Raw genomic sequence first — 17,496 nt, 5'->3', positions numbered from 1 at the left:
GTTTAGTTGTTGTTTTAGTGACTGCCAGCTGTACAGCAGCTGTCTCCAGACACCATCAGTATCATCACCCTGTCAGTTCCACCACTACCTCACTCACCAGCTATTACAGCACAGAAAATGTAACTGCCTTAACACAGGCTAAGATTACTTTCCAAGAGCTCTGTCAGAAATTTCTGACTGCAGTCACAGAGGGGAGTAGAAACCTTCCCCTTTACCATCACCCCCCCCAAAAGTTAGTTGCCCATTTCTAAGCAACCTGCAACTGCTCCCCTGGTAGTACCATGTGTGGATATGAGATACACAGCCTTTCAGTGACAGACTTACTCTTTGGGTACAAACTAGAAGGCAGTTGCTATCAATCCCAGACCTAGGAGACAACAGAGTGCTTGGCAGGTGAAGGTGTCAGAACACAGCTGCAGTGTTGGTTCCTAATGATAGCATCCCACAGAGCTGAAGCAGAAGTTGGTTGACATCCTTGGCAGAATTTTTTCTTGTGCAGACCTGACAGAAATGCCTTTGTGGGAAGAAGGAGACTAAGCACTTGTGAGGCTTACAACTCAGTCATCACCACCCCAACAGGGAGTGCTTCATCAGGCACTTCAACTCATCCTCCCCTGCAATTCCAGCAGAAAACCCTTTTTGGTGCCATAAAGATATCAGACTTTAGCAAGAGCTCCACTGGGATTTAAAGTATGTAAGAGTTAGATAATTTCAGGTCTTTATCAGTGGATATTATAACATGATACTGTCAGGACAGAGCATTTCCCTGTAGGAGAAGAGACTGGAAAAAGTCCAAGTTTTCAACATAACAAAGGAAAGGACGGTTATAAACAGAGTTGAAGGAAAGTAGGGGGAAAAAAAGAGGAAAAAGGACAACACGAGAGGAGAAGAAACACATAAGAATAATGACAGCAAAACTTTTTCTGTGTTTGTACTCCCCTGTTCAGAGGCACACAGCTGAGACAATGTGGCTGTGTGACAATTGTTAAAAAACAAGCCAATCTGAGCTGGTTGTTAGCAGTTGGAGCACTGCATCTCAGATAATTGACTGTCTGCCCCAGGTATGGCAGCAGAGCTTCCTCAACCATTCCTGAGAGATTTGCCAGGACTGCAGCAGCTTTTAGCCATCAAAGCCAGCAAGAAAGTTTTCTTCAATCTCCCATCCCTGTGGTAAAAAGTGACCTTGGAGAAGACTGCCTCCTTCATGCTCTCTGCTCCTCACGCCAAATCCATCCTTCCTCCCGTCTCAGAGCTAGACATGTTGTCTTATTTAACAGTAGATAAATCCAACGCTTTTACCCAGCACAGTTGCTCAAACTGATCTGTGTGGGTTGTCACACCTCCAACTGTATCACTGTGTCTAACTCAAAGTGGTATTTTCAGCCTGCTCTGATGTTTGCCAGGAGTCCCAGTTTGGCTTCAGAGCTCTCGTCTGTCTCTCCTCGGTTGAGCTAAGGGCCTCCTGTGAGGGAACAGCATGTGGAGAACAGTCCATGCCTGTCCCTGTGCCTGCTTCCATTTCCAGGCAGCACATCCACTGAGGCAGTTTTGTCCCTCAAGTATTTCACCTGTTTCACTTACTACATTTTATCCCCCAAGGAAGAAAAACAAACACGTGACACGCAAAAAGAAAGTGCAAGTAACAACCACCACCATATTAGTACCGTTCACCTACCCTTCCCTACAAAAGTCTTACAAAAATGAACAATCGTTTGCTGACTTCCTACTTCCACAGTAAAAGAAGCCACACAGAGCAATCCTTGTCAAGCGCTGAGGAAAAAAGCTTGGGAAAAAAAAACCAAAACTCAGAAGGAACTGAGGAGGACAAAGGGCAAAAAAAACCCCATAAAACTCCTTAAATCCTGAGAGAAAGGACAAGACATTTCAGATCAAAGAAGAAACAGAGCCTGGGGCCTCCTGACCACTTCTGAACAGCCACACAGGGCCAAGGAAGTTTCTTTCAAGGACCAAACTTCACTAAGGGAAAAGTAGCTGCATGTACAGAACAACAGGCCTAGGTAGGTCAGCAGCCAGCATCCATGCTCCAGGGTTTCTTGTAAAATATTCCATACTCAAAACTTCCTTCTGTTTTCAGACTGCACTGTGGTTTCCTTTGTAAACACCCATATCATCATACATAACAAAGTATGCTATTTTCAAGCAATAGAACAGTATGATTTCCATGGCAATAGCAAGGAACTTGGCAAGGCTGTTCGATAGACATGGTCTGGTGAGAAAGCTTTTGAGAAAAATAAGACATAATTGAATCTCTCACCACTAATACATTGCAAAATTCTCCGTATTACCTTTCCTCTTGACCTGAATGCTCAGGAACCTCTTATTTGTAGATCTGCCCCTACAGAACTTATTTACTGATGGGAACATGCCAAGGCTGCACTGGAGGTAACCACTGCACCAGTGCAAGTGAATGCCTGCCTCAAAGGATTTACAGTACTACTTCTGAGACAAAACATTTAGTATTCCAAATGGAGTCAAAGCTCCTTTGGGGATGCCACATAAATTTCTATGAGTTACTGCAATTTGCACTTGTGATTTTAACCTTACACTCCAAATCACCATGGTGCAAGCCAACTTCTACTCCCAATAAGTGATCTTCACACATCACTACTCATTCTATTACAGAATACCATGCCAGCTACTCATGGGAACTGAGATAAATCCAAGTCAGATGATTCACCCATGGCCACCCAGCAGATCAGTGACCAAGACATCAAAAGAAGCCCCAGGTTTCTAACTCTGCACACTCTACTCTCAGAAGCTCTGAACTTCTCAAGGGGAGAGGAGAACTTCACAGGCAAGATTTAAATCATTTGGAGACAACCTGCAAATAATCCATTCTTACACAAAAGTAATCCTTTCAGATATCTACTTTTATGAAGATAGAGACTTGTTATCCTCTTTTATTTTCTTTAAGCTTCCATGAAGACTTCAGTAGTCTCAGCCTTATGGGACCAAGGATTGGCTTGTGGCCATAGATTTCACACTTGGTTTCATGAGCAAATCTAAAAAGGCCTTGATTGCAAAGACCATTGTGAGCAGCTGAGCTGCAGACGGAATTCTGGGGAGGGCAAGAAAGGCAAGAATTTTAAAAACATAAAAATCTATCAAAGATTTAGAAACACTTAAGTGACCAGAAAAGCAACTTCCTGTATCACAGTTAATGTTTCAAATAATTTTTCAGCTGGAAAAGCACCCCTCTAGTGTTATTTGTGCCACTCAACTGATGGAAAATTGTAAAACACATGAAACCTGCAGAGGTCTTTTACAGGAAAGAAAAATAAGTTTCCATAAGTAGTGCTTGAGTGGGGCAGTTTTTTAGTATTTTATAAAAAATAAAGCCTGAAAGAAGGTAATGACATTAGCTACACATTAGTCTCCAAACATCAAAAAAACTCGCATGTAAGAGCAAGCATGAGCAGTAACTCAGCAGTTCCATTACAGAGGGGCTTATGCAATCAACTCAGGTTCTGGTGCCAAAGCCCCATGTCTCAGACCAACCAAACAACAGTTTAAATTCATCAAAAGCAGGCATTACATTAAATGGGATTTCAATTAGTGATGGACGAAAATCCAAGCCCTACAATCCTCTCAAAATGTAAACAAGCCTACAAACCCACGACTAGGCCTGTCTCATTTTGAGATCAGAACCAAGTACAACAAACAGCAAAACAATATCTTGCATTTTTCCCAGGTATGAACAAGTCCCAAGGCCAAAAATCTTTGCAGTTCTTGCAGGCACATCACAGAAAACAGGAGAGGAGGGAAGAAAAAGAACATAAGTTTATAAAATTAAATTAAAAAACACCAGTAATTATAGTGTTGAGCAGTGACAATCTCTTGGTACAAATACAGCAGTCACTGATGGATATCAGTGTTCTATGACTTCAGAGCTCTGCTTGAATCAATAATGTGGACACACAACCATTTTGTTTGTACCTGGCTTTTATATTTGGCCACAAAAGGAGACATGCACATGTAAAATAAAAACCATAAGAGAACTTTTGGATAATGAATATTGTGGGCAGAGAAGTAACAGATGGTAGAACAAAATAATCTAATTTTAAAAAGACAAAACTTCCTTATGATAGGATAGAACTGCAGAGGTAGAAAAGAATTCAAAAGTGGAGATGTCAAACAAAGTAGGGACAAAGCAGTGGATGGTGCTGCCAGAAGGTGTGGCCCAACCCCTTCCAGAACCCTTTTGTATTACCATAAATATCACAATGTTCCACTGAGCCAGCAGTCTGAGCCATAGCTCTTCAAAAGTATTTGCATTCAGTAAGCAGTAAGGCAATGCACATTATCTGAGTCATGAAAACACCTTGTGAATTTTTAAGCATACACAGGCAAAGTAAGAAAGCCCTGGAAATTCATTTATTGCACTAGAGATAAAATTATTGACTTTTATGTCACATGCACGTTGTTTTTCTGACTGTGTGTCCAAAGCTCTTATGAAAAATACTTAACATTGTCTGATGGACACATACTCTCCACTGTGTAAATTATAATCCCATAGTACAGACACTGGCTATTAGGTGAAAATTATGGGATCAATGGTATTTCTGTGACATGGTAAGCTTTATTTTGTTTAATATAACAACAAACTCATTATATTAGCTGAATTCAGTAGGAAGAGCAGGGGGAATCCTGTTAATTTCATCTTGAACATCAGAGAGCTTCTGAGGGTGCTAAAATAATATACAGAGAAGGAAATAGAGGAATGGTTTCATAAAAAGGAAGGAAGCTTCCATTTCCTCTGAAAGCTGGTACTGAATTTAAAACTGACATGCCTGATTTGATATTAAGTGGCTTAGACATATGGTTGTTGTTTGAGACAGGATATTGGGCTTGATTTGACCTAGTATAGCTCTTGCTACGTTTTTTTTAGTATAGAGAAGTCCTATATAGTGGTTACCATTAAAAGACACTACTTCTACCTCTGGTGAGCACCTGGGGAATAACAGCAATGCCATTCTTCCTCCTCCTCTGAATGTGCAAAGCAACAACTGTCTCCAGCTCAGACAGGAGCTAATAAATCATCACTCAGGTTTTCTCCTCCATTACCAGTGACAAAGTCTTTGCCTTGAAACTCAAACCAAACATTCTCAAATTACTTCAACAAGGATTACAGGAATCTCCACTGGTTTCTCCACTGTATTAATCTGTGTCTTGACTTCTGTAATGGTGGAGCACCCTGGAGCATCTGACAAACCCTCCTCCACCTCTTTCTACTTCATTCACCAAGTCGAGAAACCTGCCACTCCCTGAAGGCAGCAGTAGCAGCAGCAAGGGAAACACCCACACCCTGAATTAGCAAAGCTCTCCATAAGCACATCCAAGAAGATCCAAGGGAAACAGAGTGTAAACACCCATAATTATTACTTACAAAGGTACTTCCTCTGCTTTACATAGGTGGTAACGCTGAGCTCTGAATACCTGTGGGGATCCTGAATACTTGCACTCCCCAAGCAGAAACAGAGAGTTGTGTTAAAAGGATGGTGTGTAAGGTGGAATGATGGTTTGTGATGAAAAGCACTCTTCAACAGCAGCAAAGGGAAGGGTTAGAAAAAGTTGCATTTCTTGCCCTAACACCGGAGCTCAAGTCAGTGCCACCAATGAAACTTGTGTCAGCCATGGCCACCTGCACAGTGTCCCCCTGCCAGGGGACAATCCACACCTCTGGAGCCTTTGGCTAGGCTGAAGGGTATAATGTAGATGTGTCATGTAGATGACCCAAAGACACATTTACAGACCAGTCAGGATCACAATTCTGGCAGATTTCTGACAACCAACAGATCCACCCCAAATTATACTCTCAAAATGGAAATTTAATGAACAAATATACTTAACTGCATAATAAATTGCAGTTACATTATCTGCAACAAACTAACAACAGTATAAGGGGTTCCATGTAAGTTGGTGATCTGATCAGTTGTCCTTTTGGAATGAAATTCAAGCTAACTTTGATAATGCATCATACCAGGTGGAAGAAAAACAACTACCTTTGCTAGATCCTGGATTAACCATTAATCTCCTGAGATATACAGACATGATAAGCATTTTGTTTAAATCTTCTGCAATATTCAACATAAGGAATTCAGCTGTGAGTTTTCATAAATTTGCAACCTGAAGAAAACACTTGGCAGCAGTCAGTACAGACAGTCCTCAGAAGGGTGAGCTTATGGGCTTCTGGCACATCACTGCAATTAACTCTGAAAACCAGCCATTTTTCTCATTAATTGTGGGCATCTACTAATTAAGCTGGTGAAAAAAGTATTATTTACACATTTGCTAGTAGCAAAAAGGGAGATAGAGACAGGTTATAAGCCTTTCACAAAGTCATGTAGCAATCTGGTCGCAGTGCTATTAACAGATGACTGGATTTCTGAGTCCTTTTATCCCCTGCTCTCTTGGCACAGAATACCATTCCTCTTAGCTTCTAATTTTGTGTGGAAGAAATTTTTGAAAAATTCCTGTTGAGAAAAAAAAAAAATACATTGTTTAGCAGGATTTTTCTCTGAATTAAAGAAAGGGCCTCACCTATGGTGGCCTGCAGGTACAGCCAAATTAGTTCTTCAAAGTCCAGATGCACAGAAAGCTTAAGAAAGGCTGACCAGAATGATGTGACCCTGGCACATTGTGTACAGAGGGGTTGAGGGAGGACAGGGAAAAAAGGTAGGAAGAGGAGAGCAGGGAGGAAGAACACTGACAGTAGGATAGAAATGAAAGCAGAGGAACACCCTTAGTCTCTAGTGGAACAAGCTTTGTACTGACTCTCTGCATTTTGGTTTTAACTCTAAACACCTCAAAGTAGCCTAATACCACTAACAAGGAACATATTCCCTCATTCTAAGGCTTTTCACACAGCAGAAACAGTTCACCAAGGGTTGTTTCTACCTGCAGCAGGAGCTGCAAAAATTCAGGACAGCCCAGAATTCATGGCAGTTGCAATATGAAATTTCATTGGCAGCACTCAGCCCCACAGGTCATCACAGAAAGAAGGAGAAACCCTGGGACACTGTTCAGACAGTTAATGCAGCTCCTGACAGTGGGGTGAGATGAACTGTTGTGCTGTGCAATGTCTTTATCTTTTTCTGCAGTGATGCTGTCCCACTCAAACACATGAACCAGAGAGCTGATCTGATGCATTTCCATCACACCCCACTGACCAAAAGCAGGGCACATTACATGATCAGGAAGGGAAGCAAGACAAATGTACTTTTCTCCTTTTGCCCAGAATCTCCCTGCACTGTTTCCCCTGTCTCATGACAGCTCCTTGCTGGTGCTGGATTATCCTGGGTGCCTTTGGGCACTCTCAGTGTCCCTCCTACACTGACAGGAATTCTGAGTGCTGCCTTCTCTCAATGCAGCTGATCACTGAGTGCATGGCCAGTCCCAAGGCCTGCACAACCCTGGACCTGCAGGATGTCACAGGACAAAACATGGTAATTTTTCAACACTTTCAAATATCTCACAGGCACTCGCCTTATAACAGAACAAAAACCATCTTTTTTTCTTCTCTATTTCCACTATTTTCTTCCATTATGTAAATGACCTGCTATATTCATACTTGTCTTGACAGTATTTCTTGACAGAGGAAAGATTAATTTACTGTTAAACACAGAAGATACAGCATCCATTAACAAATAAAATAAGGCAGAGAAGAATTCCTACTACTCTAACATGCAAAAATACATCTTTTTCTTCTTGTTTTGTAGAGTGAGCTTGTGACCTTTTCTCCTCCTCAAGGCTACTTATGCTTCTGAATAATCCTTCAACAAGCATCAACAAGCATCAAGTTGGGACATTTGCATGGAAAAGGCCCTAGGCCAATGCAAGGTGCAAGGATCAAGCAAAATTCTTTCAAGCCAGCTCCAGAGTGATCTTTATAGAACTGATCCACACAACAAAAATGTAAGTAAAAAGCACAAGTAAATAAAGTCTGGTGCAAAAAGCCTTGTGCTGTTGAATTCTGAACAACACTACATGCATTCCCTTCACCACAGTTTCTCCGTCTTTTTTTAGGTAATAGGATAAAATTTATGTCAAAATTAAAACAAGGCCTTTTTCAAAGCTCAAAGTCAGTAAAAGAACAATAAAACTATATGTAGAATACCAAGACATGGTAAACAGAAGCACATTTACAAATAATTTTTCAGGAACAATGTCTCATTTCCAATGCAAAAAATGCGCAGAAGCTTTACCTGAGTGACCAACAGATGGAATAAACTGACAGTGCTCTCATTTCCTGAGCACAACCTCTTAAGTAATTTCCTCTTCATGTTAAATATTCAAATTATTTGGTTTTGAACCTAAATCTATTACACATGGAACAATTTTGAGCACTAAACAGCTAATAGTAGAAAACAGCTATGCAAAACCTCCCTATTTCAACTGACTTCTAAAATATTTCTTGATTGGTAATGCATAGGCTGTCAAGTATTTTACAGATTCCTAGCTTAGCCTGTGCTATCATTTCAGAGCATAAATTTAAGCACAAATCACTGCAGAGGTTTCTTTTATTTTCCATTCCAGCTCTACTAGGTGCAGCCTTGCAGTCTCCCTCCTCAGATACATTTATCCACAGCTCCTGGAGATCTGCATGCTGCACAGACTGACTGAATACACTACAAACTTAATTTTCCCCCAGTATTAAGAACACATCAGACTGCATCAGAGGCAGTCTAAGGAATGTTGAACACCTCTTTAATGAGCCATACGTTAATTGCCCAAAGGTCAGAGTAACTATTTTGGAAAAATGTGGCTCCCTGTTTAAATGAGTAACAGCCAAGTGATGCAATTATGAAATAATGGCAGCATTCCCAAAGGATCTCTATACATTATATGAAATGAGTACAAAGGATTAATGATATCTTGTGCCTAATTTCTCATAATTTCAAAATATTGCCTTTTAAAAGTTAATAGCAATTCTTTAAACATGCACTAAAAGAACATATGCCACCATATTTCCAACATTTGGGAGTGCATGTGCTACTACAACAACATTCCTTTGCTAGTAAATGCCAAAGGCTGTTTAGTGATAAATTCAAATAAAACCCAGTAATTTGAAGGGGTTTTCATTCAGAAAGATCCATGTGACATTGAAAACCATTTATAAACACTGTAAGAAAACAATTTTATTTCATTATATGCCAGCAATGACACGGCTAAATTCAAAGCTAGCTCAGCTTGCTCAGGCCATAGTCAGTTGGATTTGAAAGTCTTTAGGGTTGGAGACAACACATTCCCCAGAAAACCCACTGAAGTCCCTGAGCACTCCCACCCCGAGCAGGGATCACCCTTGCTGCAGGTATGCAACTGCTGCCTCTTGTCCTCTGGCTGTGCATGTACCTGCAAAGGTCACCTCCTTCCTCTACAGCCCTGCACAAGGAAGTTGAAGAATGCACTGAGTCCCACCCTGGGCTAGAATATCCCTTTTCCTTGAGCATGCCCAACTCACTCTCCCCATGCACAAGTGCTGCAGCCCCTGACCACCTTAGTGGCCACAGAATCCCTTGGTAATTGAGGTTTGGAAGGCATCTCTCCTTCTCTCCCATATTTTCTTTCCTTAAAAACCTTTCAAACATCTTAATTTTGAGTATTATACAATGAAAAAAAATTTAGAAGTCTTGAGGCAACATCTGGGAATCACCTCTTCCTCTCTTGGGGGGAATTCACAATCGGTTCTTAAATCCTACCCTGAAGTCTGAATTTATACTTCCAGTCCTCCCAGGCACAAGGCAGCACTAAGAAATATGCAGGACAGAAAAATGTGCATGAAGTATCAACATCCATGGCACCTGCCTAAGTCTGTTGACAGTCTGAAACAGCATTTGCATACCATGAAGGGTCTGACTGATGTCAGGGGGTTGCTAAAATTGAACTGTAAGGATAGCACTTTAAATACCAGTGTACCTAATTATTTGTAGCTGGTATCAACAGTAAACTCATGTTAACTAATCCTCAAAAAAAACTCTCGAGGTGACAAAAACCACAAAGATTTGGTATTTATATGTACTGAAAAACAGAAACCTAAAAGCCACTCATTTCCTTCCTGACAAATTTTACAGTGCAGTTAAGCTTTAGTAATACAAAGTAAAAAGAGCAGCACAATCAAAATAAATTCTAATCATCAATTATACATAGAGCATTCTGCACTGGATTCAAACCTCTCACTTGTTTACTGTGGGAGTTTGTTTTCCTTTTCCCTTTCCTTTTTGTGCTTAATCTGGAAGATTTTCATTAGTAAAACATGAATTTTTTATACTCCATTTTCTGCATTCTTCTGTCATGTTTTAGTTTCTCATAATTTAAGACAAGAACAGTATCTACAATTACCCTCCAGCTTTTTCAGACCTTATAGAATAGGTTATTAGCAACACGTTCAAGATCACCATCCAGATAATTAGAATGTCTGTCTGTAAATATAGAAGCAGAAAAGTTACCTCAGAAGAGCACTCTCGAAGGAGGGGGAACTTCAGAGTTCATGGGATTTGAAACTAAGCTCATATTTTACTAAGCAGATAAGAAAATAATTTTCAGAACTTATTTTTACAGAATTCATATGGCGTAGAATGCACTTACAAAAAAGCTGCTCTGAAGGCCTTTTGGTCTGAAAAGGGCCCCTTCAGAAAAAGCTCTTTGATTCCTTTGGATGACGTGATGTTATTAAAAAAAAAAAAAAAAAAGATATTGGGAATTCAAGAAGCATAAAGTTATCACATAATTAAATTACTTAAACACAATGTAGGGGGTTTTGGGTAGTAGTAAACCAAGCTATTTTCAGGTAAGTTTTCCCATAGCCACAACATATTAGAGCCATTAGAGATCCAGGAGCTGAATCAAGACTCACAACTTGGTGCTGTCCTAAACTTGCAAAGGCAAAGCAGGTATCACACACCTTATGCAGGTGCTGGATTGTCTGCAGGGAAACTGAAGCCCAGCACAGAAAAGGGAGCAGGAAACCACTAAGGTCTGAAAAGGCCAAAATCCTTGACAACTTCAGTATTTCTGAAGTATTACCTTGCTGCAAATCTTCTCTCCCACATGCTTTTTACCATGTAAACGTTCACATCACTGACAATCCAAAGTATTAATTGTCAGTATAATGACTATTAACATGAAATGTTACTGGATTTTATAAAGACACTGCATAGACAGGATCACAGTTGATTACAGTGCACATGGCAGTTGTCATTCCCAGTTAGTTACACCAGTATCACAGTGGTTAACCCAGTGTTAATAGCCCAGCTTGACTGGAGCCAGAAGTAGCTCAGCCAATTTCACACTGCTACAGGAACAGTAGGCCAGCTCAGAGCTTCTCAGAGGAGTTCAATTGTGCACAATTTGCAGAGGAAACAGACTGGAGAAACTTGTGACACCAAGTTTTAGAGAGTGCATGATTTAAAAACCCATTCCATTTATCTGGGAATACTGAGTGAGGATTCATTCTGGTCCCCACCTAACAGAGGAACACAGGTTTCTACAGCACCTGACCAAGACAATTGATAAGGGCCAGTTAACTTCAATATTGCAAAATCAAATCCTTAATTCATCAGCTTGCCAACTTACCAAACCTCAGCGGCCTGTGATGTCTACACAGATGTACGCAGACAGATAAGTAAATGCAAAGAAGTGAAACTATTTGCCTGTAGATGAGAGAAGATTTTATTAATCCTTCTTGATTTTTCCTATTACTTAACCACCAAGACATAAATTAACATTTGACTCTGCTGCTTTGTGCAACTCATCCATAGCATGAAAGTCCAACTCCCAGTTTCCACCCCAGAGATCAGCTCTGAAGTCTGTCTGAAAAGAATATGCCTGTCTGATCTTTACTTGCCTAAGCACCAGCTGACTTCAAGCTCTTTTCATGCTTTTTTAAAAAAAGTCTGAAAAGGTTTTGACATCATCACAGTCGTGAAATGAGAAATGTTGATCCTCCCAAACAAAACAAAAAAAAAAAAAGCTGAGTTTTGCCAAGTAAAACAGAAACACTTCTGTTGGCATGTTTTTAAAATTGACTATTCAAGATGTAAATCTGCATCTCATGGACTAAATGTTTGGCCTAAGTGTCAACACACACAGATTCTTTGCCCTGCAAAGTAACTCACTTCATATTTTTTTGGCTGACTTCCTGCCACTGGTAGATTCCTTTCCTGATTTGAGATAAGGAAAAATTTAACAAACCAGTCTGCTTCCACCATAAAACACCAAAAAGCCCTCAGGATTTTCCACAACTGACCATTGGCAGTACTTCTGAAAATAAATTAGTAAACAAACTATCTTTTACATGCCAGAATTAAAATACAATAACCTCAAACTTTCCCAGGCATCTGATTTTTAGCTACCATTTAAATTCAGATTGGGCACAGCTGAAGTACCAGAAGCAAATGTCACATCTGGGCACCCTGATTGGTGATGGCACTCCTACTCCACTGGATGGGCTCAGACTTTGGGGTATGTTTTGGAGTACTAGAACAGTTTCACAGTCTTGGACATGTAGCATGTAGTTAAAGTAGAAGCTCTAATCTTGAAGCTTCTCTTGGTTTCTTGTGGAAAATACTCCAACAAAATTACAATATTAAGAACGAAACCTGATTTCTCCAAACTGCTTGACACTGACAGCAGTGTGCACCCATATGTTTTTGTATTCTTATTCCCATAACCCTCACATATTTTGCATGGATATGTATATTGACTGTCAATGGTACTTTGTTAAAATGATTATTGCACACAGCATGGCCAACTTTTAAATGTAAATTGTATGCAAATGTATGCAATGCCATCTTTAATGCAGATGTAGCAAAAAGTATTAAGATGTGTAGGGCCTAATTAGGTCCTACATCAAAAACTACATATAAAAACTTGACTCCAAACCCTCAGCAAAATAAATGTGAACTAGAAATCCCAGTGTACTCTCCTAGGGAAGCAAGGGGAGTAACTCTTTCACTGCAACTTCTAAAAGCTGAAGAAGGCGATGAACTCAGAGGAAAAATTTGTCTGCTTTTTCTTCAGACAAAGCATTGTCTTTTTAAGAAAGATGCAGATATAATGGCATGGCTTCTTCACTCTCTTCCATCTCCTAGTATTAAAAATGATTAAAGAAAGCCTTCATTTGTTATCTAGACTGTATATGAAAATTAGGAGTAGGGACACAAAAATTCCTGGGCAGAAATGTAAGTCAGCCTAAATAAAGGGACAAAAAAACCCCAGAAAACCACAGCTTATTTTTCCTTAAGTCAGGGGCTGCTCAGCACTGGCCCTGCCAATGGGACTTTGATTACTGAATTCACTGGAATAGAAAAGCATTTGCACACAGCAAACTCCAGAGACAATAATCAGCCTCAGGGACGTGCATTATTAATATGCTGAAATAAATGAGGCAGTTGACAGCCACTGATCAGGTGTATAGCACTGAGTGGGATTTCCCCCACACATGCACACTTCTTGGCTTTTCAACACTTTGGCTCCTAAAAAGGGAGGATACTTTTTGGGGTGTGACTGGTGGATTCCACAGAGGGCAAGGACTGCACAGAGCCTATGGATTTCCAACAGAAAGGAAACCCATCCTGCATCATATCAAAATGAAAGCTGGTAAAGACAGACATATTTCAAGAAAGGAACAGGTGAGTACTGTCTCAAATTGAAGACAAGTCGACCACCACAGACCAGAGAAAAATCTGACTGCAACCCCTTTCCTGAATGGAAGCCAGTTTCAGCTCCAGTTGCTCATGAGCAGCAATGGAAAAGTCATAAGACCCACTCCACCCTCCAGAAGTACTTGAAGAAAAGGACATATGACTCCAGTAAATCCCCTTTTAAGGAAGAAACTAATACCTTCTCTTTCTGCATCAGCATGTACAAACCTTGGCCAACTACAAGCCAGAAGTTCTCATCTGTTTTCTCCATCCTACTGTTTTCTCTTTTCTAACACACAGTTGGAATCCTCCTTTAGCTGAGCTGCTTGGAGGCATCTCTCAACCCCACCCCACAGCTGCCCACAACTGTGCCTTTTCCCAAGTCACAGAATGGGGCTGCCATAATTTGGATATTCAAGTGGATTATAAATCTGCAGAAAAGTCTATGCTGCTTGCTTCGTATCTCTAGTGGCAGTCCAATTTCTTTGAGGAAAGATGGTACAAATTATTCACTGTGAAATATAAAGCTTGCTTTTCATTTTAATTTTGTTCCATTTCTATCTCTGAATTTCCTTCATAGCTATGTTTCCAGCATTATAAGAAAAAAAATCCAATGTACCACGTCAGCCCAGTCCAAGCCAGACATAACATCCTGCGTATGTTGCCCAGGGTATTATAACAAATGCCTTTCATTTCTCTCTCCCAGCCATCGTTTCAAGGCCTGTTTCCCTCTGCTGCCCATGAGCCAGCAGCACTTTCCAGCAGGCTGCACACTGGAATTCCTGGGCTCTTACATTCCTACAGAACAAACACAGCTTACTGATCCCGGAGAAGGACGGACTCAGCAAGTGTATTCCTTCCATCTACCAAAAAAATACAGGGTGGAGGCCTGAACTGGCCACAGTTTCATTTCTTTCCAGCTTTAAAAGATACCAGCAATGCCTCTCCAAATCCTGTCTAGGCACTGCTTCAGCAGCAGAGGAGGCAGGCAGCTCCTGCTACACAGCATGCCACGGGATGAAAGCAGATCTGGGGAGGCTGTAATGATGAAATGCCAAGGAACGATGCTAAGGGCATACAGGAAAGCAAAGCTGGCTGAACCCTCATTTCCCAGCACTGACAGAGGAAAGAAGGAAGCAGAGCAGCTTCAGAGAGCAGATCTGAGGACAGTGGCAGCACAGCCACCTGGCTCTGTACTGCCTTCGTACAGATGATTTGCCATTGCTGCATTCTTGCCGGCGCTGCAGCACTGTTCTGAGCCTCCTATTTGAATTAACCAGGCCCAGAGGATAAAACTTTCAAATTAAACACATTCCTACAGGATTTCAGGCTCATTGTGTATGCACCAAGGAAACATAACATCCTAAAAATAATACATATACAGAAAGAAAGCACATTTTGTAGGCATATTAAAGTGGAATATGAATTATAAGCAAGCTCACGGGAGAAGACATCAGATTCTATGCAAAAAGGAGCTTTTGTAAGTAACATAGCATCATTCTTTGTAAGCTATCACAATTATCATCAGCCATTTAATTTAACTCACCACCTCTTCTCATTGCTGAAATTGTCCATTTTTCCCCCTCCTGAATTGTAAAGCTCCAGATTTTAGAGTTCAGGCTAACAGCTGTATAGATTACTAATCAAGAGCTAGAACTCAATTTATATTCTTTTCAGTAGATGCATGTCTAAACAGCAAACATGAAATAGCATCTCACCAAGCTGCCATCATTAGAGTACAATATTCAGAAAACACTAAAGCTTTTAAGAGTTAATTGGTGTCAATGCTCTAAGTTTCTGTGTACCAAATTGCACTGAAACCTTAACTTGTCACATAAAAATATTCAAATACTATGCTACTGCTCTGTAAAAATGTTGAAAATGTCACTATGGGCAACATCTGTTTAGTTTAGAATATTAAGGCAAAAACTTAAGCTTTATTTTTGTGGGGTTTAGCCTTTTAGACACAGATTCACAGGGTCCTGGTATTTCAGATTACTAAATATGACAGAATATTTAAGGGCTTTACACATTAAACCAAATGAAAACTTCAAAATCCCTCAGAGGAATTAGTAATTTAGCCCCAAGCTAATCAGAGATGTTATTCCAGAAGAACCAAAGTCTTCCAGTTGGCCCTCAGCTTAATTTCGCTGATTAAAAAATATTAATTCAAGTCAGTTTGTTTTGCTACAGTCTCCTTACAAGCCAGCTGAAGCTGGTACACAGAAAATACAACCTGAAAAAAAAACATCCCAACATTTTGAACATCTGAGAAGCCCTTATTCCTGTTATCTCATATTAACTTATGACTAGCTTTAAACTTGAGTTTGGAACTAATCAGAACAGTGAATGGGAAGCTCTTGGTGGTTGAAATGCTCATTGGAAGACTTAAGGCTTCTTCTCCAAGCTGTGGCAAGACAAACTCTCATTAGTCACCCCTTCAGCAAGAGTTAGTCAGGAGTTCAAGCTTAGGCACTTACACCAGTGGTCCAATTTTCAGAAGTATCAGTCAGCTCAGGCTGCACAACCAAATCCTCAGAAAACAGAAAATTCAGACCACTTTTGGTGCTTCTCCCTACACTCTAAATGTATGAAAATGCATCACTCTACATCCAAGAAACATTCTTATACTAAGACAAATGACAGTCATAAAGTAAAATAAATAAATGCAAAATTATAATAGATGAGGAATTATGTAATTCCATTTCCATCAAATGTGCCCAACCTTTTCCAAAGCTCATTGTTTCATCCAACATGTGTTTGAAGGGCTTCATGAGCAGTGTCCTGCTTGGGCCACAGCGCCTTCAACCGTGACAGTGTCACTCAGAGCTACCTGTGCCAGGGACTTCACGGGTGCAGCCTAAAATAAACCCAAGTTACGCAGTTGAGGCAGCAGAATGAGGAGACCCACATTAGAAGTACACTTGGGGGAGGAAAAAACCAACCCACAAGAGAGATCTGGGCCCAAGTTGGTTTCTGAATGGTACTTCCAGCCCCAGTTGGGTTAAGATTTTTCCTTTTGCTTCTCTCATGGAATTCTGTCCCATCTGTTGCTAAGAGACAATAACAACCAGTGCTTAAAAGAGACAGAAGAAATGGCCAAGGTGAGGGAAGGGTACACTGGCTACTCTCTTATCTGGGGGTTTTCTCCACAGATACCTCAACATTTCAGTGGAGGCAGGGGTGAGGGGCCAGGCTCAGCTCCTCTCCCACTCTTGTTCTTGACATTGGAGGGGACACAGGCTGTGGTTGCTGTAGGGAGAACTCACCATCACTGAGAAGTTCCATCTCCTGCTGCCTTCTCCTACTGCGAGTGAAGCTCTGCTTGTGGGAGCGGCCATTGCACTGGGACCTTACTAACACCCTACATCACCAGAGAAGGGCCCTCAACATCTACTTGGGTGCCTCAGGGGAAAACAGGGACCCTGAGCCCCTTCCCCCTCCAAGGGTGCCTCTCCTGGCTGCGTTTGTGGGCCCGGCTGCCGCTGCCCAGCCCCGCCATTTCCTGCCACTGCTCAGAGTTTTTCACTACACTTTAATCCAGCCCACCCGCTGGGACACGCCGCAACTGTGGAGTTTCTGGTACATTTAATTTACTACTCTGGGATCTGCTCGTTCCAGCTGTCACTTCCACCCATCCAAGGCTGCTGCTGCAGCCCTGCACCTCTCCCTGGCCTGTCCGCCATTGCTGCGTGAGGGAGAGGCCCGGCGCCACAGCGCCCCCTGCTGGAGCGGGGGAACCACCGCCCCGCCCGGCGCCACAGCGCCCCCTGCTGGAGCGGGGGAACCACCGCCCGGCGCCACAGCGCCCCCTGCTGGAGCGGGGGAACCACCG

The 17,496-nt window shown here is 41.3% G+C and overlaps 1 protein-coding gene across 3 annotated transcripts in view; it reads right to left on the bottom strand.

Annotated features, from left to right (window-relative positions):
• Positions 1-17,496, bottom strand: part of RORA (RAR related orphan receptor A) — a 327,797-nt gene that overhangs the window by 210,363 nt on the left and 99,938 nt on the right. The window contains exon 1 of one of the 3 annotated variants that reach the window (XM_056500318.1): positions 16,387-16,521. The exons of the other annotated variants lie outside the window; for them this stretch is intronic. Within the exon in view, the coding sequence (XP_056356293.1) occupies positions 16,387-16,435 (49 nt within the window). The 5' untranslated portion in view covers positions 16,436-16,521. Of the gene's footprint in view, positions 1-16,386; positions 16,522-17,496 lie in introns of those variants that run through there. 3 annotated transcript variants of the gene reach the window in all.

The sequence above is a fragment of the Oenanthe melanoleuca genome, chromosome 10, assembly GCF_029582105.1.
Source record: "Oenanthe melanoleuca isolate GR-GAL-2019-014 chromosome 10, OMel1.0, whole genome shotgun sequence".
NCBI lineage: Eukaryota > Metazoa > Chordata > Aves > Passeriformes > Muscicapidae > Oenanthe > Oenanthe melanoleuca.
This window is presented reverse-complemented; position numbering and strand designations above follow the sequence as displayed.